The sequence below is a fragment of the Akebia trifoliata genome, chromosome 11, assembly GCF_017979445.1.
Source record: "Akebia trifoliata isolate Shusen 1 chromosome 11, ASM1797944v1, whole genome shotgun sequence".
Lineage (NCBI taxonomy): Eukaryota > Viridiplantae > Streptophyta > Magnoliopsida > Ranunculales > Lardizabalaceae > Akebia > Akebia trifoliata.
In genome coordinates, this window is record NC_141385.1 from 39,014,534 (window position 1) to 39,041,729 (window position 27,196).

At 35.6% G+C, this 27,196-nt stretch overlaps 3 protein-coding genes and 1 pseudogene across 5 annotated transcripts; 1 reads left to right on the forward strand and 3 right to left on the reverse strand.

Moving 5' to 3' along the window:
* Nucleotides 1-4,669: 4,669 nt before the first annotated feature.
* LOC147391577 (uncharacterized) lies at nt 4,670-7,348 on the forward strand. Its single transcript, XM_086459641.1, has 6 exons — nt 4,670-4,923; nt 5,629-5,696; nt 6,387-6,507; nt 6,578-6,799; nt 6,909-7,136; nt 7,233-7,348. The coding sequence occupies exons 1-6, from the start codon at nt 4,834-4,836 to the stop codon at nt 7,299-7,301; spliced, it is 798 nt and encodes a 265-aa protein (XP_086315767.1). The 5' UTR covers nt 4,670-4,833; the 3' UTR covers nt 7,302-7,348.
* Nucleotides 7,349-10,195: 2,847 nt separating this feature from the next.
* Nucleotides 10,196-13,008, reverse strand: LOC147391578 (putative pectate lyase 18; annotated as a pseudogene). The gene is made up of 7 exons (XR_015182953.1): nt 13,004-13,008; nt 12,644-12,740; nt 11,848-12,280; nt 11,593-11,730; nt 11,221-11,399; nt 10,688-10,925; nt 10,196-10,606 (listed from the first exon to the last, which is right to left on the reverse strand). The product of XR_015182953.1 is annotated as a putative pectate lyase 18 (transcript).
* On the reverse strand, nt 12,161-15,588 carry LOC147391579 (uncharacterized). 2 transcript variants are annotated; one of them, XM_086459454.1, is made up of 9 exons: nt 14,991-15,588; nt 14,501-14,789; nt 14,111-14,413; nt 13,907-14,014; nt 13,745-13,819; nt 13,436-13,672; nt 13,004-13,316; nt 12,396-12,740; nt 12,161-12,298 (listed from the first exon to the last, which is right to left on the reverse strand). In XM_086459454.1, exons 2-7 carry the CDS (start codon nt 14,780-14,782, stop codon nt 13,014-13,016), a joined length of 1,308 nt encoding a protein of 435 aa, XP_086315580.1. In that variant the 5' UTR covers nt 14,783-14,789; nt 14,991-15,588; the 3' UTR covers nt 12,161-12,298; nt 12,396-12,740; nt 13,004-13,013. The 2 variants fall into 2 exon arrangements, with proteins under 2 accessions (XP_086315580.1, XP_086315579.1); XM_086459453.1 differs by having other exon boundaries at nt 14,501-14,820.
* Nucleotides 15,589-17,472: 1,884 nt separating this feature from the next.
* On the reverse strand, nt 17,473-18,450 carry LOC147391580 (uncharacterized). Its single transcript, XM_086459088.1, has one exon. The coding sequence runs from the start codon at nt 18,448-18,450 to the stop codon at nt 17,473-17,475; it is 978 nt and encodes a 325-aa protein (XP_086315214.1).
* Nucleotides 18,451-27,196: the final 8,746 nt, after the last annotated feature.

Genomic DNA, 27,196 nt, shown 5'->3' on the forward strand with positions numbered 1-27,196 from the left:
TCTTAAAGATCTCCTAAGCCAAATCTCTTAAAGTTTTCTCTTAAAGTGTCTTGTAGTTTTGTTTTTTTATAAAAAAAATATCATTGCCATAATCCTGTTTGTCTTTTTTTTTTTTTTTCATTCAGTTTCACAGGGTTACAAAGAGGGGATTTGCCACCTAAAGTGATTACCACCTTATGGTCATTCGTCTTGCAAACAACAATTTTCACCTATTTGAAAACATAATCAATCGCGATGAGGATATAAAGATATCCGTGTGACATAAGGAATGGGCCCATAAAATCAATATCCAAACATCGAAGATTTTGATGATAAGGATGGGTAATAGGAGCATCTCATTTTGATGTGGGATTTTTCTTAAGCATTGATACCTGTCACAATCTTTGCAATAGTCGTGCGCATCACAAAAGATTGTTGGCTAGTAATAACCACTTTGTAAAATTTTTGTAGCGGTTTTCTTTCCACTAAAATGACCACCACAGACGTGCTCATGATAGAAGGACAAGAGTTGATTGTGGTCATTATTTGGGACACATCTCCTAATAATTTGACTAGGACAATACTTGAACAAGTAAGGATCGTCCCATAAGTACCATTTTTCTTTACTTAGAAGTCTAAGCTGCTCATGTTTTGACTTGGTACTAGGTGTTTGTTCTATGACAATGTATCTTATGATGTTAGCGTACCATGGAACATGGGAATGTGAGATGGACATGAGTTGTTCATCTAAAAATATCTCAAGGACCGGAAAGGACTCGAGGGGTGACTCAACAATTAGTCTAAATAAATGGTCAGCGACTACATTTTTAGATCATTTTTATCTCTGATTTCGAGACCAAATTCTTGCAAAAGAAAGAACCAACAGATAAGGCAATCCTTAACATCCTCCTTGGTAAGAAGGTTCTTGAGGGCTGCATGATTAGTGTAGACCAACACCTTGGATCCTATAAAAAAATATATGAATTTGTCGAGTGAAAATACTATAGCTAGCAACATCTTCTCTGTGGTCGAGTAATTGAGTTCGACGTTATTCAATGTTTTACTAGTATAGTGAATGACATGTAGAAGTTTGTCTAATCATTGTCCTAGCAGGACTCCTATGGCATAATCAGAAGTGTCACACACCACCTCGAATGAGATACTCTCATCCAGAGGTCTAATAATGGTGCTAAGGTCAACTCAATTTTAAGCTTGTAAACAGTTGTATTCAAACTCACAAGGAGGATCCTTGGTTAAAAGGTCACACATGGGCTTCAAGATTTTGCTAAAATCTTAGAACAATCTTCGGTAAAAGCTTGTGTGTCCTAGAAAATACCGTACATCTCTAACAATTTTAGGAGGTGGAAGGTTTGCAATTAATTAAATCTTGATTTTGTCTTCTTCTATTCCCTTCTTTGAGATCACGTGGCCAAAGACAATCCTTGACTTCACCATAAAGTGACACTTCTCCGAATTAAGAACTAAGTTCTTTTTTGTATAGTGTTTAAGCATGAATGTCAGATGATGAAAGCATTCATCAAAACTAGACCCAAATACTGAGAAGTCATCCATCAAGACTTTTAGGAATTGTTCGACCATGTCTGAAAAGATGCTTAACATACACCACTTAAAGGTAGCAAGTGCATTGCATAACCCAAAGGGCATGCAACAGTAGGTGAGTGTATTAAATGGGCATATAAAGGTAGTCTTCTCTTGATCCTCAAAAGCGATTGAGATTTGATTATAGCCAAAATAGTCATCTAAGAAGCAATAGTGGCTGATCAATTAGGTTATAATGACCCAAAAATTCAACTCATATCTCGAGAAAGAATTTAAAGTTTTAATTCTACAACTTTTGAATTTTTATTGTGAATTAAAAGTATTGATTTTGATTTACAAACTCTTGAGGAAATAGACATCGCCATTAGATTCAAAAGGGTCGAAAAACATACTTTAGCCATTAAGCACACGTCAATCCGAGTTTGTAGGAAAATGTTATAAAATCCTCTAATTGCGTGTCAAATTTCTATCCAAAAGAAAGATGATTTGGCGGAATCATAATTTTGTAAATCCGATGAAACCATTGAGTTTCTAAAAAAACATTCCCCAAAATAGACTATAAGTTTGCAAAAATTTGAGTCTGGGACCACTACCTCAAAAAAGTTAAAATTCGCTATTATTAAAGCGCTAAACTCGGCGGCCCAAGACCAACGTCTATTTTTACCGGCCCATTTAAGCCCATGAACAAATTTCGACAGCCTTGGCCCAACGAACCAACGAAAATTTCTTATAACGAAAAAACTCTTAACGTCTTTTAACATGCTTCCTTCTCTACCGTTTCAGAGGAAAATCAGATCGAAAATAGTTGGAGAAGAAACTCACTCTCACTCATAGCTAACTTTCTCTCTTGATTTGGTTCGATCAAACTCACTCAAACGCACAGATAATTTCGAGAACACCGAGCGATCGTAAGTGCCGAACGATCTCACACTCTCACTCACATCCCTCAATCTCCCATTTCGGATCGATCGAGAGCACCGAACGAGATCAAGTAACAAAGCCCTACGAATTGAAGCTCACTCATCAGTGCCACCGATCAAAACCACTCAAGATCTCATCTGTATGTCCATCTCTCTCAAGAACCCTAAAAAGCCCTAAAAAAAATTATTAGTTTGTTTCCAAATGATGTAATTCCATCCCTGTTTTGTTCGACTGTGTAATTTGAGCATGTTAAACTTATTTTACTCAAGGGAATCGTGAAGGTGTTTCTTAATCTTCTATAGATGAACAATATTGCTAAGGTTAGCTTCTTTGAAATTGAGAAAAAATCTTCTCTTCTTGATCTTCGATGAATAAAAAATATTGCTGAGGTTAGGTTTTAATGTTTAAGATGAATAAACAATATTGCTGAGGTTAGGTTTTAATGTTTAAGAAACAATTTTTGAGATTTTTAATATTTGATTCGATTCATTTCTATTCTTTGTTTAAGTGAGTTTATGTTTAATTCTTTCAATTATTGCTGCAGAAACATTACAATTTGTTTAAGGTGTTTCTTTTCTTTTTTAACTTGAAAATTATCAATAGTTTGGGTGGTCAAAATATCATGAAGCCATGAGCTCGATCGGATCCAGATCGAGATAATGGAAACTTGGTATCTATGTATTGAAAGCGGTTCACTTTAAAACTTCACATCTAGCAATGAATTATTATGTTTAATTTACAAGTACTTTCGACAAAAAATTAAAATTTTTGTTTCGTAAATTTTATTCATGTTTTTAACATATTTCTAAAAAAATATTTAGGCTGATTGTTACTATTTATCAAAATATTCTGCCGCAAACTTGCATTTTATGCTGTCCATGAAGCACAAGGACCAGCCTTAGCAGAGCACAGTTGAAGTTCTTGCGTGGTTGATTATCTTCCCCTTTTCTCCTTTATTGCTGCCATTGTTATTAATAATGTGGATATACCTATAGTACTCTGTTATTGTTCTGCTGCATGGGTACTCTGTTCCAACAACTTGCATTTTAGTAACTAAGTTAGGTATTAGAAGTCCAACACCATTAGATTAAGTACATTCAAATTTTTCTATCTAAATGTTGATCACCACTCATTAGATTAAGCACAAGGACTCTATTAGAAGTCAACAGAGTTTCCCACACAAGTGGAAGTGGAGAGTGGATTGGGGATTCAGGAATGGATGCCCAGAAAAGTCTAAATTTCACAGTTGTAAATTACCTTGTGTCTTCACTCTTCAGCAGCAGCAGCAGAAGAAGAAAAGCACCTATCAACAAATTATATTTCTTTTGGATTCTCATAATGTTTCCAAATATTTCAGTTGAGTAGTTTTGAAGAATTAAAGATAAATTATTCTTCTACATCCTAACAACTTTTAGGCCAACTAATCTTTCAGGATTATATATATATATATTGCAGAGAAGAGGCTTCGATGACAAATTGCTATAATGGTGCCCTCTAGTCATCAAGGCAATATGCACTTTGGAGATAAGTTTTGTTAATCGATGTCATTGCCAAATAATACTTAATTCAGTGTGAGAGGTTCTATTATTGGTTGCAAGTATGAGTAGCTAAATCATATCGATAGTTTCTAATAGATATCTGGAGCGCCTGATGGGCAAGTGTGGATATCAGATTCAAAGAGAAGTCCTTTTATAGTCTCCAAATCATTCCAATGCTTTTACAAGGTATTTGTCAAAGTAGGAATTGTTTGTAGTTGAAGCCAAATACAGTAGCCTTTTTGCAAGGGGGGAAAAAAGCAATATTTTTTGCATCTGCACTTGTGGTTTTGCTTCTGATTTAAGGTGCTGGAGGCAGCTAATCATGGAAAGAGTAGACATGTTAATTTTGATAGGGGAGCATCACAAGGGCTTTAACCGATTTGGGAAGTTGAATTACAAAGGCAGGGATTCAAAATAAGTTTTGGGCTTTGTCGGATTTGATTCCTCACATACCAAAGAAGCTATAATTCTTGCTGCGTGTGGGTTGAGGCCGTAATTATTGGTTCGGAAATGGTGAAAATTTTCTAGGACTTCAATGATTGGGAAGTGATCTGCATTTAGGAAGAAGCAAACAAACCTGTGGATTTGCTCTCATTTTTGTAGAAATCATAGGAGTAGGTATTAAGATTTTTTTCTTCGAGATATTGGAAATTATCTATTTAAAAAATGCATATACAGCTTTCTGCTTAAAACACTTATCAAAATGAACTACTGAACTTCTGTATGATGTGTTTGTTTTCAGATCATTAGGTATGCTTTGGTTGAATGAACCTTAGATCGTATATTCTATCTACATTACTTTTTTATCCTTATCTAAAAATGTTTGTAGGTCTTGATGGAAAGTTATGATCGTTTCATAGAGTTCGTGAAGAGGAGTAATGCAGTTAGTCCTACTATTGCATTGGAGACTACAACTGCTTTGCAGGTAATGATGTCAAAATTTGGTTGTTAGAAAAAGGTGTTTCGTAGCATAATGCATCCAATTTACCATATAACAAAGATTACTCTTTACTGTCATCAACTTTTCCCCCCAAAAAATGCTTCTGTAATATCATGCATCATCTAAAAAAAAATTGGGATTTGCTGTGTGAATCTTGTTCTTCCATTCACTTTTGCCCAAAGCCATGTCTTCTGCTAATTGTATTGGCTCTCACAACCTCAATCCCCCTTTTTTAGGCCTTCTTCTTGCTCTGGGGCTATAATGGTCATTCGTTAGTTTTTATAACAAATACTGAGGTAAAGAATAGTACTATTGTTAATTGGGTTTCCCACTAACCTTTCAATCTTCATCATCAAAGCCTTTTCCAAAAGTCTGGGGTTGGCTGAATGAATCCTGTTCCTCCATTCAATTCTAAATAAAAGATTAGGATTCATGCTAGGAGATGGCAAAGTTTTCACACTGGTTTCTAACCTGACATAACACTCCTTTATCCATGCTTGGGACTGGGTTGTTCACGTTTCTCAATTCATTTCCCACTACTTTTATCTCAAAACTCTCTCACATGCACCTCCCTAGTTTCCGGAGTGAATAGTTAGTGCTGTATAACAAGAACAAATACGTACTTTTTAATGGAAACTTGAACTTGAAAATCTGACCTGTATCCTGTTCTTGGTAACTTGCAAAGAACAGATGAAGATAGAGAAAGTGACTCGTAGGGCTCAAGAGCAGTTCCAAATGGTATTAGAAGAACAAAACAGGTTCTCTTCTTTCACATTTTTCTTTATTATTTACTTATTTTGTTTCTTTATTTGGTTTTCGTAGTGTAAATTTTTGTCCTCTGCTCTATCTTACCACTTGTAAATTGGCTCATCACCATGGTTCAATGCACACATAGAAGTTAATTCCATTTCCAGGCCAGCCGAAATAAACATCCAAACCAAAATTTAATAACTTGCCTATAAATACTAAAGCCCTTGGCCATGCAAGTTGACCTTGGAGAAAATCCCTATATTGCTCACTTATACCAATCCCCTGCTAGAACAGCAATGACACACTGCCGCTTGGTTACATGTAACCTCATGGTACAATATACATTAATGCGTAGAGATTATGGCTACTTGTTTCTTTGTTCTTCCATCATTTAAGACTTTAGGAGAATCTGATTTGAGGGTTTTCGCCTTTTAATGGGTTGAAATTGTACTTTGGCCAGGATAATTTTTTATCTTTTGTTTGCAATGATTTAGGTTTTGGGAGGTCTTTTTCTTTGTCTTGCTTTTGTATTCTATTGTTTAGTTCAATTTACTTGACCATATCCAAAAAAACTTATGGGTTTATGACAGTAATATCATCTTTTCTTTATATATACTAGATTCTATTTGAGAAAGAAGTTATATATATGCATATATAATCCATTTAATGTTATTTGCTGGCTTCTAATGGCATTTCAGATTTGCCCTTGACATTGATTTTGATGCTCCAAAAGTGAGGGTTCCCTTGAGAACACTTCCATCTTCAAAATGCGATGGTCATTTTCTTTTGGATTTTGGTCATTTCACCTTGCAGACCAAAGTAAGTTGCTTCAGTTGGACATTCTTCTAGCTTCATTGAATTTGTTTTAAATGGGTGAAGATGAACGCAGGAAGATCAACATGATGAACAAAAGCAGAGTCTATATTCCCGTTTTTATATATCAGGAAGAGAAATTGCTGCTTTCTTTCTGGATTGTGGTTCTGACAATGGAAAATGCACTTTGGTCACTTCAACTTTTGATAGCCAACCTTCCAGATTACCTAACTTGGAGGATGGTGATCATTTCTATTCCCTCATTGATAGGTGTGGGATGGCAGTCATTGTTGATCAGGTCTATACATGTGCTTACACTTATATTCTTGTCTTTTAACTGAAAGCGAGTGATTTCATATTATCTCCTGGCTTGTGCTCATTGATTTCATGATATTTTGTTATTGAAGATCAAAAAACCTCATCCAAGTTACCCATCAACACGGATTTCAGTTCAAGTGCCCAATCTTGGCATCCACTTTTCACCAGCTAGATATTGGAGAATCATGGAATTGTTAAATATATTCTATGGTACAGGGGAAAACAGTGACCAGGCTGCTAGTGAAAATTTCCAAATGGGTCTAGTGCCTTGGAGTCCTGCAGATCTTGCAATAGAGGCTCGAATCCTTGTTTGGCGGGTATGTCCTATAGAACCAGGGGAACCAATGTAATCTGACATTTAATTTCTTTATGTGCTCATCAATTAATTTTCTTATATTATGTTCTTGATGCAGGGAATTGGCAATTCTGTGGCTGAGTGGCAGCCTTGTTATCTTGTGCTATCTGGATTATATCTTTATTAAATTAGGGGCAAAATGCCCAAGAATACAGAAATGCAGTTGGCAAAGTGAAAAAAGAGCCTCACAAAGGTCCTCCATTTGGTTTGGAAGGGGGGGGGGGGTGAACCAGAAGGAACCCCTCTAACAAGCTCTTCCCATCTCAATACAAATTCATCAAACTAAATTCCCCTAAAATCCACCAAAATGAATGATCTCTTGCCTTCTTGTTGAAAATTCTCTTGTTCCTCTTTTCCTCTCCTTCCATATAAACCGCAAAATAGCAAAGCGTACAAAGGTGCCCCGATATATTCTTTTAGAGGAGAAAACCTTGTCCATTCTTGAAAGAGGTCAAGAAATCTTTTGGGCAATGCCTATACAGGCACACGCCTCTAATATGAGGTTTCAATAAAGACACGAAAGGTGAGAGCCTTATGCCTTCTCCAAAGCCGCAATGTTGGGAATTACGCCTCATGAGATCTTTAAAATGCATCTTTTTGGGAATGCTTTGCCTCAGGGTGGGTCTCAAGGCACAAAACCTTAAGCTCTTTTTAGAATACTGTTGAGAAAAGTACTATTTTTAAATCGTTTATGATCCATTTCAACATCTAATTTCCTTTTCAGGCTCTGGAATCTTCTAGTACCTTGATAATCGAGTTTTGAGATGATGGAGAGAAAGCTACCTGGCTGAAAGGACTTGTACAAGCGACATATAGAGCTTCTGTATAACATAAGATCCTCATTTCTTATTAATTCTTTTGCATTTGCTTTACAATTTCAGATGTTTTCTATTTAAAATTTTGGTGAGTTACTCTTTTATATTCTGCACTTAGGCTCCTCCATCTGTTGATGTACTTGGAGAATCGAGTGATGGTATATCTGAACCTGCTGAACCTAGTGCCACTAGTTTTGGAACTGCTGATCTCGTTATTAATGGAGCCCTGGTAGAGATGAAGTTGTTAATGTATGGAAAGGTGAGATGGATATAGTTTGCACCTCTCCTGCCTAAAGTCTATGTAAGACCATATATGAAGGTCAAACATTTCTAGTTGGAGAGTCGCAAGTTGTCACCTACTCTATTATATTTGTAGTTGCTAGATAATTCTGATCGAGGCATTGACTTGGACATCATTTACATGCTTTACAGACTAAGGATGAAGGTAGTGAGATACTTGAGGAAACACTAATTCTTGAGCTTCTTGCTGGTGGGGGAAAGGTTAGCATATTTATTATGTAAAATTCTACTCTTCTTTCTTGCCGAGTGTTATGTTAACTTTGTATCTTATGTATATGATCCTGATGCAATATTATTTTATAGGTTCACCTTGTTCATTCGGGATGTGACCTGGCGGTCAAGATGAAGCTTCACTCTCTGAAAATTAAAGATGAGCTTCAAGGTCGTCTATCTATGTCTCCACAATATTTATCCTTTTCCGTGCTGAAGGATAGCGTTGTTGTTGCTTCGCCTACTACCTTAGATCATAATGAGCAAGAGCTACAGAAAATATTTATGGAGGAGGATGTCATTTATAAAGATGCTTTCTCAGATTTCTTGTCTGTCCCTGATCCAAGCTTTTACTCAAAAAACATAGATATGCCTAATAGCCCAATGCAGGGTCCTTTGGTAATAGTAAGGAGCTTCCGACAATTCCTGATCATCTCTCTGATTATGGCAAAGATTTTGTTAGGCAGTGTTTGCAACGGAATCCACTTCGTCGTCCTTCGGCTGCCTAGCTTTTGGAGCACCATTTTGTGAAGAATGCAGCTCAATTGGAGAGACACGAGCCTTCAGAACCACTTCCAGGAGTTACAAATGGTTCAAGATCTACTCATACACAGCACACAACTTACTCCCAGTCGCAGAGATCGGGCATCGTGAAATCTTTGGTGCCGAACTCGATTCAGCCATCCCTGCAACCAAATTGAAGTGGGTATCAAGTTACAGTCTTCTTATGGCGTCGGGTTCTCATGGAGGACCTTCAGGAGTATTGGGTAACATCAGATTATGGGATATAAGGTCTGGTAACGTACAATGGGAAGTGAAAGAGAAGATAGATTGTTTTTCGGATGTAACTGTTTCGGATAACCTCTCTGCAATCTTCAAGGTTGGGGTGAATTCGGGTGAGGTTTACTACACCGATTTGAGGAAACTTAATACTGAGAATCCATGGGTTTATCTTGGAGATGGAAGAAAGGGGCATAAAGGGAAGAAAGAAGGTGTTGGGTGTAAGATTGAAAGCCATGGAAATCAGGTGTTTTGCAGTAAAGGAGGAGATGTGGAGTTATGGTCTGAGATTCTACTAGGTTCTTCAAGAACTAGTGCAGATGAGTTAGAGGAGAGAGTTTTTCACCACGTGAAAATACCCAAATATCGACGGTCCAAAACTATCAAATTATAGATCAATTCGACAGTCCTGACCGTCGAACGGGACTATCGAAATTTTTCTTGTCGAAAAAAAATTCGACGGCTTAAAACCATAGAAATTTTTATTTATTCGACGGCCTATAGCCGTCGAATTATATATTTTCGACAGCTATAAGCCGTTGAATAAAATATTTTCGACAGCTATACGCCGTCGAATAATATATTTTCGACAGCTATACGCCGTCGAATAATATATTTTCGACGGTTTAAGACCGTCGAATCTGGGTTCTTACCATATTTTCGACGATCAGAAGTTTTATGTGACAAAATGCTTTTGTTTTCAACCTATACCTGTGAAAAAAATCACACATTCATATCCCCATCAACATTCACATTCCATCCCATTTATTCACATCCGATCCACACCAATTTGCATTCAATTCATAGTATAAAGAATAATAAGATTTTTAAAAAAAATTACTTATATAATTCAAACTTTTAATCTCACATATTGGAAGAATTCCTGAGATCATGTTCACATACATCAATGTAATGAAGTCTTACAAAAAAAAAATCCCACTTTCAATTAGACGTGTCATCCCATTTCTCCTTTGGAGCTCCTTTCCTAGGTTTTTCTCACTCATCACCTTCATTTCTTCTGTGATTTTTATAAATTGTTCTATGAGGCTCTGCAGAAGCTTGGTAGGTTTATAGTCTTGAGACACTTCCACCCATGCACGACATTGGAACCCCTTCGTAATGCTTTGATGATTGTAAATCTTCTTGGCTAGAACAGTTTTTCCCAGGCCACCCATTCCTACAATGGAAATGAAAGCACGTTCTAACTTCCCTCCAATCAGCTGCTCAACCAACGTGTTTGCCTCATCTACAAAGCCAACAATATCCTCTTCCTCAACGACACGAGCCGTCCTACTAGACGGGCGCTCCCCTGATGTACAATACATCCCTGATTCAAGATACCTATCACAATAAATTGTGGATGATATTGGAAATCTTTTATGTCGATGAGGTTTAGTTAGAATTATACCTGAATTTCGATTAAGATGATGGAGTAAGAGTAGGTGAAGGCAATATCTCCAAGTGCTTGGAAGCTCCTCCATATCTTCCTCGGCTACAAACACACCGATATCTTCCCATGGGATCGCATCCGCAAATGGTAAGACAATGTCATCTGCTATGATTACAGGGAGTTGTTAGAAACCAATTCTGGGTTTCTCAGTCCATCGAACCCCAATGTCTCACCTACTGGACCATAGTTGAAATTCCTACCAACATTTTCAAATATGAGTTCATAAACCTAGAAACAACAAATATATGGTTACAACTTTAACAATATATGCTTCATAATCTTTCTTCGCTGTTCTTGTTAACAGGCAGAATTAGCAATACAACCCCAACATTTTAAATGCATTGGTGTGTGCCCAAGTGTGTGAATGGGTCTGCTGGCCTATTAACAGGACACCCCAAAAATAAGGATAAAAAGCCTTGATTTTGAGGGGATTCTAATCCATTAAATGCAAGTAATAAGGATTACCACTCATAGGTAATATGGAAACTTACCATCTGAGCCTTGGCATGGAGTACTTCGAATAGAGGAACTCTGCTCAAAGCCCAGTTTTGGAGGATCCTATGAGATGTAATGTACCTATGGAGTAGAGCACCCGTGCCGCCATGTGTTTAGTAGATTTGACTCCAATAGAGCAGAAACAAACGTCATGCTTGCTTTACAGATAATCTCTCTATCAATAGAGCATAAACAAAACAAAACAAATCAGCTAACAAAATTTAAAATGGCAAATTGAGAATAACTTAAAACTTTCTGAATCATAAGATGCCAAATGCAAGGAAGCTAATTGGATTGTTCAACATCTTTTTTCTTTAAGAAGGATGAATGTGTAAGCCTTGAAGCACAATATCTTTTTTCTATATTACCTCTTTATTAAATCTAAAATCGGGGCAAGAAATCTCTTTCCTTGACTGTTAATAGTAGGTGCTGCAATTCCACCAATTGCATACATTTCCCAATGAGTGTAGTCATTGTTGACAACATGAAAGTATCCATGTCTACACCTGCAAATATTTACAACAATTAATTTTCCTCAATACATCATTAATCGATGCAAATCGATCACAACCATCAATTTGGTGGACTTTACTAGTAAAGGATACATGATTTTGAAATTGTACCTTGGCATCCTTTGAACAAGGCCTTCTCCAAAGTGATTATAGGCTATGGTCACTTGCATGACTTTGTCTTGAAAGTAGGAATCACTGTGGCCCAAAAGCATGACTTTATCATGATGGGTCATGAAGTTATTTGATAGGGTGATGGCAGTTGATGCATGTTGCATCAATGAGTCCATCATGGCAATTAGAAAGAGAACAATGGTCCACCAAAGATGGAGATCCCATCACCATCAGACATACCCCTGAAGTCAAAATGTCTAGGATTACTTCTCACATCAGTATTCCCACCTGGTTTGCAGTCATGTATGTGGATGCCATGTATGATGATATTGGTCACATATTGTATAGTAATGCATGGCCCATCAGCAACATGGACACTTGCACCTCCACCATCTATGGTCTTGTATGAGTTCACAATCAGCCCAAGTTCCTTCTAGAGGCATTGATGCTCCTGAAAATAAAAATGTGACATATTATTAACTTAACATAAGGTTTAAGCATTAAACTAACAAAGTATAACTTATATATTATAGAGGTATGTAACTTACCTCTCTACTTCCTGTACCACTAGATCAGAGTCTTGGACTGGGGAGGAGTGAATGAGACTTGGTGTTAGAAGAGAAAAGAGGAGAAGAAAAGAGACTGAGAGACTTTGCATTTTTTTTTTCTTCTCTAGAGATATGGTCTTAGCATTGTATCTTTTGATACTTCGAGCGATGTCAAGGCTAAGACCCTACCCGGCAATGACTCAATAGCTGCTGTACAACTGCATGTGGGATATCCCGGATCCATCAACTTGCATTCTTGTCTTTACAACTGCTGTTGGATGTAGTAGGGCCGATTGAGCAGTAAAGAGGAAAGCTCCAATGACATGGAACTTTGTCTTGTCCAACCTTAAGAGGTTCAAGAAAGTAAGAGTTAGTTCCAGCATTAGTTTTAAACAAATAAAAAAGTATACTTGTATTTATAAATCACATACTCAATGCTAAACAATAGATAGAAGAGAAAAAAATGTAATCCAATTTTGAAGGAAATTAAAATATAAAAAAAAAAAGTTATGTGCACCCTCAATACAATCTAAAAGAACCTGAATGTTGGTGATATAAAATTCTATATAAATAAAGGTAACCATCTATCCAACATTTATGGAAATTACCTCATGCTCATCAAAATACACGACAATGGCTCCTAGGCCATCTAATCACCTCACCACAAAGAATATCAAGTAAAGTCCCTTGGGGTCCATCTCTATCCATTAGCTCAGCCGAAGAGTCAATGATCTCATCGATACAAATTGAATAATACTCCATATCTGGCTTCTCAGGATCTATTAGTGCTCCTTTGGCGTAGATCACATTCCTTCTAAAGTTCATCAATAAGCATACCCTACCATTATTCAAGGATGGTAATGGTTCTGATATTGGTTCTTTACCTCCTCGCCTATTAGGAATTGTGGAATCCGATGTCGCCTATAAAATTATTGTTTATGATTAGATATGTAAGCTAAAATCCATCATTTATATGAATTAAATATTAATAAAAAAATTAAATGAAGAATCTCTCAAGCTAAAGTGTTTTTACATTTTACCTGAGTAGAAGGACCTCCAACTTCATATGTAGATGATTTTTTCTTCTTGTACTTGTTCTTGTTCTTCTTTTTCTTCTTCTTATCTTTCATTAGTGCATGAACTAATTGGGTTAAATTAACCATGTCTTTTTCAAACTTATTCGTATAATTCCGACTTTGAGTTGTATAACGTAATGAACTCTTTGAAACTCCACCCCCCATACCTCTTACTCTGCCTTTTCCATCTTTCCCAAACACCTATGCATAACTATCATTAATATAATGTATGTAAATAAAAAATTAAAATTAAATAATATAAGTCATACATACAATGGAAATAGGATCATGATCGATATCCTTATGGGCAAAACTAGGATCTTCTTTAATAAGATTGTTTAATTGACCCTACAAAACAATGAAAACATTACGATGATAAGTAATATTTTCAAAAATAAAAATAAAAAAATTGACTAAAAAAATGACATCACTTACGAGAGATTTGGCCAACTCAGGAGTGAGAGCACTACCATCACTCCTCGTATGACTATCGATGAAAAGCTCTGTTCTTGTGGGCTGCCGACCATCCGTCTTATATTTTTTCTGTTTAGATAAAAAATGCATACAATCTTAAAAGCAATACAAATTAATGAACATTTGAAACAGAGTATGTAAATTAATAATTAGATTAATGCTTACCATTTCTTCTGCCTTTTTTGCTATACCATTTCTACCGGTTGTGTGTGGAGTTTTATTTTGCTTACGAAGCTTTTTCATTTTATCACATTTTTCTTGGTCAGTCGATGTCGATTTTAAATCAACAAACTTCTCCCAATCATCCTGTTTGATCCATCTACTTTTGGGCTTATTCAACTTTCGTTCTGCATCAGTATTACCAACTCTGCAATATTCCTTCCCTAATCGATATTTCCAATCTCTCCATGCATGACCAGCTTTCTGTAGGCAGAACTTCTTGTAGTCCTCAGAAATGTCGTAACGGGACTGTCAAAATATGAACAAATAAATCAATTCTAATATAATGAAAATATTCATCATTATTACAACTAATCAATAGAATATTAAAACTACCTGGAGAAAACGCCAAATAAGTTCAAGCAACTCCGTCGGTACCTTCCTCCAAGAAGAATAGAAAGGTGGCACGTGTGCCATCGCATAGCGGCCTATATTGGTCGATAAGTCTGTCGAATTATCCCCAATGCATTGCCCCATAGCATTGAATTCCACATGAAGACGTGAATCAGATGATAAATGTGGATCCGATGTCGACGAACTCTGATGACTATCTCGTGTAGGAATCGAGGGTGTCGAGCTATCAGAATCCGATGTCGACGAGCTATCAGAATTCTCCATCGACAAGCTATCAGAATCTTCTATCAACGTCATAAGGCCTGTATGGAATAACATTAAAAAAAATAGTATAGATATTTGAAAGCAATAAGATTAAAAATGAAAGCAATAAATTAAATAGTGAGTTCAATAACAACCAAAGCAGAAATATTACACAATATCAACACACTATTATAACACACTATTTTTCATAAATATATACATAACGTACCAATATAGTTAGTTTTCATCATCATTTTCAATGATATCTTCTTTAAGAACAGATGATAAAGCATCCACGTTACTTGCAGCAAATGCTAAAGGATCTTCAAAAGCGTCTACATCTTTATTCAATCTCTTTGGAGCTTCTAAAACCACGTGCCAAGCTTCCGTAGGTCGACTTTGATCTTTACAATAAAAAACTTGAGTTGCTTGTGAGGCAAGAATAAACGGTTCATCGTCCACTTTTGTATTTCTCATCAATCTCTCTAGATTAACATATCGTAAATTTGTGTCTCGATCAACCACATACCCATTTGAATCTTCTATACGCACCCAATCACAATAAAATACCGTCTCTTTGAAATCTAGGTAGTCCAACTCAAGTATTTTCTTTACAATACCATAATAGGTAACTTCTTCATCTACATAATTCGTATCTCTAGCATTTGCCCGGAAACTCGTTACAGCTTTCATTGACACCCCAGAGTTTTGTGTTGATAAATTCATTTCATATTCCGTTGTATAGAAAACATACCCATTTACTGCATATGCGTTATATGAAATTACAGAAGCATTTGGACCAGTAGCAAGCTTTTTTGTGATTGAGGGGCTGAAATCGTCATGTAATTGTTCTCTAACCCAATGAGCGTATGGCATTTCTTTTTCTGCTTGTAAATTGGTCTTTCGACTATTAGCCCTTGACGCAAGACTTTGAAAGTATTCATTATATTTCCTATAGAAGATAATATGAATTAATGAGGTTTAAATTCATATAATATAGAAATAAATTTGAGTTGTTGCTACATACTTTTCTCATTGAGAATTCTCAACAGATTGACGAAGTACCCATTTGCGAACTTGCTTGTACTCCACATTGTTCAGAACATAACGTTTCTCATTCTTATCAATAAAGTAGGCAGGTTCACAGTCATCATTCATAATCATATGTTGGCCTCGTTGATGACTTCCTATTCTACGTAAATCATCGGGCATGTAATGCATAGCATACATCATTGCTTCTTCCATAAGATAACATTCCGTGATAGAACCTTCTGGGAATGTTTGGTTCACCACGTATCGTTTATAACTCTTCATCATCCTAATAATATTTTACGAATTAGATAATGATAAGACAAATAAAAATATTCATTGCTTATTGATCATCACATACCGTTCAAAAGGATACATCCATCGATATCTAACTGGTCCGCACATCAACGCTTCCTCCACCAAGTGCACAAGGAGATGTATCATAGAAACAAAAAAAGAAGGTGAAAAATATTTTTCGAATACACACACTGTTTCTACAATACGTCCTTTAAAACTTTGTAACTCCAAACGATTGATTTTTTTCGAGCATAAGACATTGAAAAATATCGAGAGTTGTCGAATAGTGGCACGCAACGGCTTTTGATTCTTCATCTTGAATGCGTGCATTAGCAACACCGGTAATAAATGTTGCATAAGTATGTGATAATCATGTGATTTCAAAATTTTCAATTGAAGTTCTTGTAAACTCACATTTTGTTTCCAATTTGAATTATATCCGACAGGAACTTTCAAATCCCACAAGATTTTACAAATTAATTCTTTTTCCTCATTAGACAGTTCGTAAAGAGCTTTTGGTAAAACCTCATTGCCATTAATGTTCATCGGCCACAAATTAATCGAGCTTTACGGCCATCCTTAGTCTTATCCTTCGTCTTCATAATTGTTGCAAAGAGATTTTCAGTCACATTTTTCTCAATGTGCATCACATCAAGATTGTGACGAAGTGGCAAATCCTTCCAATAAGGCAAGTCAAAGAATATTGATCTCTTCGACCATGGAGTTTCATCATTCATAGATTTTTTCCTTTTCTTACCTGGTAATTTTTCAAACTCTGTATGAGTTGTTTCCAACTTGGCTAATAGATCAACTCCGCTCAACCGACGATTCTGCTTCTCTTTTTCTTCATACCCATTAAATTGAGATTTTTGACTTCTGAAAGGACGGTTGAGATCAGTTAAAAATTTTATGTACCCCATATAAGCAAATTTTCCACCATGTTTTAACCACATTGAATCTGTTCCTTCACTACAAACAGGACATGCAAATTTTCCCGCTGTTTTACAACCCGATAAATGACCGTACGCTGGAAAATCATGTATAGCCCATAACAAAATTGCTCTCATTGTAAACATATGTTTAGTGCTAGCATCATATGTTTTAATTCCTGTAGACCACAACTCATTTAGCTCTGCAATCAGTGGCTGCAAGTACACGTCAATGTCATGTCCTGGACCATTTCTCCCAGGAATCAAAAGTGTCAACATCGTAAACTCCTTCCGCATGCATAAAGATGGTGGTAGATTATACGGAACAACCATAACAGGCCAACAACTGTATGAGTTGTTTTTCATCCCAAATGGATTAAATCCATCTGTTGCAAGTCCCAACCGAACATTGCGTGGCTCAACAGCAAAATCTCCCCATTTACTATCCACTCCTCTTCAACAAGAGGAATCCACTGGATGACACATAAACTCTTTTCGTTGTTGACATCCTTTAGAATGCCATTTCATGTTCTCTGCAATCCATGGCACACTATACATTCGTTTCAACCTTTGCGTTAGTGGGAAATACCTCAATATTTTCACCGGTAAAAGTTTTTTTCTCGACTTCTTTTTATTAACCGGTTTCCATCTACTCTCGTCACATTTTGGACAACTATCTCTACCTTTATTCTCTCTCCAATACAATATACAATCATTAGGACATGCATGAATAATCTCGCATTTCATCCTTAAAGTCTTGATCATTTTTTTTGCAGCGTAGGTACTCTCTGGTAAAGAGTTATCATGTGGCAATATCCTTTTAATCATTTGCAACAATTCATCAAAACTCTTCTGAGACCATTGATGTCTAGTTTTCATACTCAACAACTCAACTATAACTGACAATTTTGTATCCTCTTTTCGACATGAATGATATAATGGTTGCATCGCTTTTTCTATCATTTGGTGATATTGAATATCATCTGTTGAATCATCATGAACTTGGTCATCGTTTCTATCAGAACACTCGTCCATACAAGTAACTTCATCTTCTTCGTTGGAAAAACGTCCAAGCGCATCATTCAACATGTCTGTCATTCTTGGGACCGTATCTTCATCACACTGACAAACAGACGTACTAGCCCCGATTGTTACATGATCCCCGCCCCTCCAATGTTCTCCATGGAATATCCATCTCATATAAGAAGTATCTACACCGTCACAAACTAAGTGTTCTACGATTGTTTCTATATCTTTCCTTCTCGATGAAGTATTACGACATTTGACACAAGGACAAAAATAATGATCATCATAACCAAAATTCTGTTTATTCGTCTTCAAGTATTCAATAAATGATACTACACCATCAATATATTCCGTTGATAACCTAGGTTTTGACATCCACTCTTTGCTTGGAACTTCGAGCCTCTCCATCAAACATACAGCTGACAAGTAAGAGGAAAAAACAAATGATAGATTCACAAAATAAGCTGAAAATAAAAAAGATTGGACCTTAAGCGATAAAGATATATGCTAATACTTACTAAGTTGTGCACGCACGCATGCACATGGTTTAAGGGGGATCACAATGTGGACCAAAACCATCCCATGTAGACAACACATGATAAATTTACCTATACAAATCTATCATATATATGGTTTAAAAGGGACCACAAGGTGGACCAAAACCATTCTTTATAGACCAAGTATATGCTAAAATCATACAAAGAATAAGGCACGTGGAAGTTGACAGAGAATATAGTAAAAGTAAAGATATTCTTATAAAGACATGTGAAGAAGTACCCATCATGGGAGATTGATTGGGAAGCAATCCTTTCTTGATTACTCTGTAACTTTGTTTTTAATTTTTTGGCTTTTCTTTGTGGATTAAGGTTCAGCTACTGCAATGGGCTTTTAACATTTGCATAGCTATTGTTGTTGTTGTTGTGTCTAATTAGGGAGTCAGTAATAGATAGATGGTTTAATTAGGTGTTTTTAAGGTCTGGGTTTTTAGTGGGATCTTAGGGTTCATCTGTTTATATGTATCTCTATCTGGTCTGCTTGTTTTTTTTTTCTTGCTTCACCAGGTAGAATGAATCACTTATGTATGTTGTTGTTGTAATTTGTATTATTTAATCTATTTTACTTTGCATATTAAAGGTTACCCAACTGTTTTGTTTTGGCTTATTGCGAAGTGAGCAAAGACATCATATGAGAAACATGAGCATGTGATGATATCTGAAATCTGGGATCTGTTTGTGGTGTAGATTTGGATGTTTTGTGGGAACATTCAAGAATAAAATGGAAGATGGATTTGTGTAAATCTTCATAAAATCTATCTACTTGTTTCTTTGAAAAAACATGGGTATTACAGCAGAATGCAGTGGACATTTTAGGGGGAAAAAACACCAAAAAAATATGAATTTCAGAAAATAGGTTATTGCTGAATGTTTCATAAAATAGTAGTTCATTGTGGGTTGTATTGTTCCACCATGTTCATTTGGGTACTTGAATGACTCATGATAAACAGAACCTAAATATTTAAATTCAACAAACCAAACAACTTATTTGCATTAAATATTTAAAGAAAAAAGGACCAAGTTTACATCATCCAAGTGGGTGATGGTTGAAGGTTGGAGGGCATGAATTGGATAGGATTGTTTACATCATCAGTAATGCAACAGGGACCAAGTTGTGTGCAAGTAGTTGGAAGATTTTGACTGGTAAAGAATTCTCTATTTAGTACTCCCACACAACTAACTACAACCTCCATTGGTTAGGTGTCGATTCCAAGGTCCACCACGTGTCACTGTTTTTGTTCATTGATCTTAAGTGTTTGACTTTGACTAAACACTAAATAGACCTACAAAAATAAAACAATCCAGCCCAACAGCCAGCATTCAGATTTGACTGTTTTCTTATGGTGGGTGCATGACAAGTAAACCAATGATTGAACAAATTATTTGATTTTTGACTCTGTTGGGTACATTGTAAATCATTTACAATTTATTTATTTTAAAAAAAAACTCTAAAATAGATTTTTAGGGGTACGTAATACTGAAATACAAATGATTTACTTCGTAAAATTTTTACAAGAACCACCAAAATCCTTTTAAAAAAAATTTTACAATACAAACAAATTTCAAAAATTATTTACAAACGTTCTAGTGATTTTTGTTGTTGCTGGGCAAACACGTGTAAAGGTTATCTAAGACCACACCAGCCATGATTTTTTTTTGTCGGGGTGGGGCAACTAAGACATATAAAAATTTTGAACTTTTCTATGGGGTAGTGGCGGCGGATTTTGTTGCATAAGTTGTAAAAAAAATTTGGTGGGTGTGGGGGACAGCGGCAAGTGGCCTATTGCCCCGACAATAAATCCGCTTTGGATTTTTTTTTTTTTTGCCCGGGAGTTTGTTTGAGGAGCACTAAGAATGCTAAAAAATTTGAACTTTTATGTGGGGGTGGGTAGCAGTGGATTTTGTTTTTCACCATCGTCACCCGTGGCAATAGCATATAAATTGTATAAGTTCTAAATATTTTTGTGGAGGGCAAGTGTCCCCCCGTTGCTTTTTTCTTTTTTTCCCCTTTCATTCCCCCTGTTTGTGAGAATTGTTTCTTAGGTGGAGCTGCTTGGATATGTGATTGGAGATGACCACCTCTACTTGGTTTATGAGTATGTTCAGAATGGCTCACTCAATGACCACCTTCATGACCCTTTACTAAAAGGTTGTTATACCATAATCTTAAGCCCTCTTATCTAATCAGATGTGTTCTTACCTGATCTTATTAGAGACTTCAACACAATCCATTCATTCATAAAAAAATTCACATTCTAACATACATTACAGGGCACACATGCACAACTAATCTAATAAAAAATAAAAAATAACAAACAGAACAGAAAAAACCTTCCCCATATATATATATATATGGATTTACCTAAACCTATTGGCAGATCAAAAGACTTTCATTCTCATTGACACAAAAATAACTCAATTTTTAAGAGGGCTACCAAATGTTTGTGTCTAACCTTTGTTAGAACTCCGATCTCGATCTCAATCATGCAAGCATACAAGATTTAGGATTACAATTATCACAAATCGGAAGGGTGAAGTGTCATGGTATAGCAGATCATAAAAACATAAACCTATAAGAGACTTCAACACAATCCATTCATTCATAAAGATTCACATTCTAACGTACATTACAGATTATGATCATACATTATAGGGCACAAGTGCACAACTAATCTAATAAAAAATATAACTTCACTACAACTATTTGAAAGTTTATACAGCCCCAACAAAACAGAAATAACCTTCCCTATATATGGATTTACCTAACATTTTTTTCTGGCTTTGTCAAGATACAATACCTATTCATGTTTTTAGCTGGAGTGGAGTATGTTCCTATTGTTAATTCTCCATGATGACTTCGGGAAAGAGGCTTTACACTATGATCGACATAATTGGTCATTCTTCGGAAATGACTTTTGACCATGGGTCTGTCAATGTCTCCTCCAAAACTTTGGCATCTATCTTGGTTTAAAGATAAATAACTTTATCAATTATAGTGATGTTTTGTATTTAGATTGTTGAACCTAGCCTGGAATTTGTGTGTTCATGAGCTTCTACCAAAGGCTATTGCCTCAAAATACACCTCAACCCCCCTCCCAACAATCCTTTCTCTTGAAATGAAAGGTGACTGCCAACATTGAAACAAGGCCACTATAGAAAAAAGAAAGCACCAACATAAATTGAAGAAGTAAAGCAAGTGGAACCAAATTGAAGCAACAAAAGAGCAATGGATGAGCAGGACTCAATGCCTCTACTCATTAACAGCAAAATTAACAATAAAAAATTACAAACTTACTATCGACATGCATTAGATATGATCATGACAACTTGATACACTTTAGCATGAAAAACAAAGACTAAACAAAATCAATCAAATTGTTAAAAAAAAAAAAAAACCCTAAAAACAAGGGAAAATTGATGAACGATGAATGAGGAGAAGAAATAAGAGACAGTACTTACTGGAACTGAACCAATCAAATGGATATCTCAATTTGAGCTTCGAAAATGTAGGCAGAGAAGAGAAGACCAAGGATTTGAGCTTAATTTCGTCGATTTGAGCTTCAGTTCTTGGAAGACGCAGATGACGACGAGATCAAGAGGATTTGAGCTTAATTCGAAGAAGAGATCAACAATGTTATTAATCGATCGATCGAATATGTGAGAGAGAGGTCAAAAATAGAGAGAGGAGAGATCGAGAGACTCACAGAGAGGAGAGATCGAGAGATCCAGACAGACTGATCGAGAGGAGAGAGGATAGACTGTAGAGAGGAGAGATGAGAGAGACTTAATTACAGAGTGATCGAGAGAGATTAAAAAGAGAGAAGAGATCGAGAGAGACTAACATCCTGATCGAGAGGAGAGAGGAGAGACTGTACAGAGACTGTACAGAGAAGACATGAGAAACAGAACGAAGAGAGTTCGTTAAACGGGTCGGGTAAAACGATGAAAGAAATTCGGTGGGCTAAGCCCGTCGAATTGTTTGATGGGCTTTAAACATGGGCTTTGGGCCGACGAACTATAAACGACGGGTTAAAGCCGTCGAATTTAACGCTACAGTACCGCCGAAATGTTACTGTTTTGACGCAGTGTTTAGGAGGAATTTGATGGGGATGATGAAGGATATGGGTGGAAATAGAATAACCCATTTGGGTTTTGGAGGAAACAAGATGGTTTTACAAGGAAAGATCAACAATCTGTTGAAATTTGGCAGAATTCTGTGAGGGGGTTCTGATCCTCAAACTGTGTGTTTTGTAAACTAGTAGAGATGTTAGATGAAATTGTTTGATACAAGATTTGCTAAATTCAAGTTATTTATTTTATTTTTTTGTAAATTTTCTTTTAATTCAGCTTGATTCTATTGTAATTGTTTGTAGAAAAAGTTTTAATTGTTTGTTCTTGTAAGTTGTAGGGATTAATTGATGGAAGACCACCAAATTAATAGAGGAAATCACAAACAATTACAGTGAATGTTCTGTTAAAAAATTCCAAAAAATTTGACGGTTTTGCCGTCTAATTTATACAATTCGACGGTTTTAGACTGTCTAATTTAAAAAATTCGACGGTTTTGGGCCGTCTAATTTACAAAATTCGACGGTTTTGGACTGTCTAATTTAAAAAATTCGACGGTGCTGGGCCGTCTAATTTATAAAATTCGACGGTTTTAAGCCGTCGAATTATATAAAATTCTATGGTTCTCAAACGTCGAATTTTTTTTCGACAAGGCCAAATTCGACAGATGAATTCGACGGTTGAGGCCGACGAATAGTTACATAATTCGACGGTTTTGGGCCGTCGAATTTTGTGTATTTTCACGTAGTGGACATGGACTTTTTAAAATAACTTTACAAATGATCGTTATGTCTTTTTACTCTATAAATACCAAACTTAAGTAAATTTACAGATTTCTAATTCTCTTGTACTCTTTTCCTTTCTAACAAGAAACCCTAGCCTCCATCAATCTTTCAATTCGATTACAATTATGTTGTTAAAATTAGGAAAAGTATGTTATTTTTACGAAAAATCATGATCAATTTTGTTGATTTATGTTTTTAGGGATGAACCCTTGTTTTAAAAAAAAATAGTTTTTTGTTGTTTTAGTCGAGAAATCGAACTTAGAAGTTCAGAAAAATTGCGTCTGCAAAACCTTCGTTTATTTAAATCTACAAAGCACGAAAACTATGACTCTTAGTAAGTTCTAGAAATCTCCTACCTTAAATCCGAGTTCTAAAAGCCTCGAAATTCGTTGCGCAATGAAACTGAATAGAAGGCTATCTCTCAAAAATCACTGAAAACTCTATTTCTTTCGTTCCCCTTGAAGTCTACGATGAGTTGATTACTTCTCTCTTTTACGTCGAATCCTAATATGAATTCCCCTTCAGAATGATATAGCAAATTGACACTCCATAAAGAAGTGGTTGGTGTTCTCATCTCGTTGTCTGCAAAATAACCAAGTAGCACTATTGAAAATGTCCTAGCTACTAACTTTTGACAAGATCTTCAGTCTGTTCTTTAAAGCTAACCAGGTGATGAAGTTGTGCCTAGGAATTCTAAACTTATTCCTCATAAAAAATGCGTTAGGAAAACATATGTTAGGGACCTGCATGGATGGAAATTTGCGTATATGTGTGATAAAAAAAACTGGTGTGACAATATAATCAATTAACTAATTCTATAAATTTATATTAGAAAATGAGATAACTAATTTTTAAAAATACAACAACAAAATTTATTCTCACCAAAAGTTCTATTATAGAAATTGCTTAAAACTTACAAAATGTACAACCAAACATGACATACTTAACCCACATTCATCACTTCAATGTTGGCAATAATACACTAGACATACAAACAATATTTTGTCACTAAATATGTAATATAATTTTTTTGTCGCGAGTATCAATTTGTCGCTAACTATGTATTATAAAATTGTCAATATATCAGAACTTTTTTGCCACCCACATTGTTTCGTCACAAAATGTTACTTTTTTCTACGAAATTTATATTTGGTAGAAAAATGAGTATTATACGCACATCATAAGAACCATTTGTATTCTAATAAGAACATATGTAAACACCTTGTTGATGCATCATCTTGTCACCCAGCTACAATGATTTTTCAATGGTGAGCAATGTTTTAAACACTCTTGTTCATGTATTCGGATTTTTTCTAGAGCTTTTATGAGATAATTTATGTTCAGAATTCTTAGAAATCACCCCTATTAGATCCATACAATATTTTTCAAAAAAATATAATTTTTTTAGAAAATGACCAAAATGCCCTTAACGAGTTTCCATTCCATTTTTGGCTCGAAAAATATTAAAATCAATGAAACATGCATTTAAAAAAATAATCACAAAGATGATATCAAAATCTTGAAAGCTTAAGAAAACACCATATCGCTCTTGTGCCCATGATTGTGCCCACTGCGTGCCATTGCCATGTCAATGGGAATGCCATGATTGTGTCAAGGCTATATATGCCCATCATTTTCAATTAAAATGTCTAAAATATCCTATTGACACCAATCATAGCCCATTGATATATGTCAATTCAAACCAAATCCCTAAAAAACTTCAAAATTACAACTTACTCCTCTAGGATTCATTGATTGATTTTAGTCAACCAAGTTTGACGTTGGACAAATTGACTTTGATTTTTACTAAATCGACTATAAACCCATTACCTAAAACATAGGTCCCTCAAAAACACAAATTTTCAGAAATTATTTCACGCAAGGAGGCTCCCCTATTAGTTGTTCAACTCAATTTCACTTTGGTTAAACTAAGTCGAAGGTTAAAAGACCTTAAAAGAAATTCCTATAGAATTAAAATTTGAATAATTGAAATCATTAGGGAAACTTTTTTAGCCGATCCCCCATGTCTTTGCCGATCCGCTCAGATATGGGGCATATAAAAAAGGACCAGATCCTCTGTGGTACTTTTTGAATGGTTGAACTATGCCACACAAACAAAGCAAACCAATCTAGCCATTTAAATTTTGAAATTCATAGAATATCCATTTTCAAATTCTTCACGATGAAGACAAAAATTTGATTTGTTTTTTGTTTTGTATTTTTAAATTTTAATCTAAAGCACGAGTCTTAGGGGCTTGGTATGTTTTTTTTTACAACGTAGTACTCACTCAAACCTCTAAAAATTACTACAAGGTACCATACGGAATAATTACTACAACAGATTTACTTCCCAATAATAAATGGTCACATCCCAAAATTTAATTACAAAAGATAGTGTGGGCAATGCAAATTTGTGAAAACTCTCACAAATGTTATAAATTAAAATAAAGTCCTTAAAAGTCACAAATGGATTTCCATATCCAAATTTGGCTCCTACTTGGAAATAAATCTGCTAAAGATTGAGTTTTGGGTTTTCGCAGATAAAGTTCATGATCCAATAATTCCAAGTAATCCATATTAAATATTGGGCTCTACACCCAAATAAATGAGTTTGGTCCACCAACAATCCATAAAATCCTTAAAATTGGATTTGGATAAATTTAACCTTTAAATGAACCAACTAAAACTCTTTTAAGTCGGGACATAATTAGGAAGCTAAATTATCTTTAAGTCTATAAATACCAAAGTCTTTCTCATTGGGAAGATCTGGATCACTTTTTCTCAAAAAACAAAAGCACTCCCTCTAAAGAAAAAGAAGCTCTCAAGCCCTCATCTAGAGATAAAGTAAAGATCTTCAAGAGATCTGGACTCCGATTAAAGAGAAGATCAAGCCTAAAGCCCTTTTCTGAAAATCAAGAAATCATTCTCAGTCGATAAAGTGCAAAGTCCGAAAAGAAGCAAATCTATAGAAGCTTCTACATAAAATATAGCGTAAACAAAATCATCGTCAAAACAACCTTCTCAGCCGATTACACGCAAAGTCTGGAGAGAAGAAAGCTATACACATCGTTTTTATTTTTGTACTTGACTGTTAATCAGAGGATAATAAAATCCTTTTCTCCAACATTGAATCTACTCAGGTTATTGGTTGCGATCATTCTATAACGCGTACAATGACAAAAATTAGTGATTCCAAACTAGTTGAACCTCTTCAGCGTTACTCCAATAAACGTGCCACAAAAACAACACTCACAATAAAGACATTGTGGGTAGACATTTTGGAAGACGACTCATTGGATTCTAGATCTACTTCAAAGTGAAGCAAGGGGTCGTTTAGATCTTTATCAATTACTTTCCCATCATAAATTCACACCTCTATTAGAGCGATAATGACAGGTGGAACACTAACGATGGAAGAATAAGTTGACAAAGACAATAGAAGAAAATGACATTCAAATTGCTACCCTTGTCAGTTGTTTAGAGCAGAAAGACAAAGAGAATGAATCAAGAGGTAGACCTCACATCCTCTAGGATTCACTCTTAAAATGTACACAGCTCTGGGCGAAGAAAAACAACAAGATGACTATTCTGGCTCACGACATGCTACGTGAGACCCATCATAACGATCTATTGCCTTATTTTCTGTTCAACAACTGCAAGTAATGATTACTGACACCATTCACGCTCAGTATAGGGGCATGCCATAGTCCTTATTGGTCCACTCCAAACCTTATACTGAATGCATCG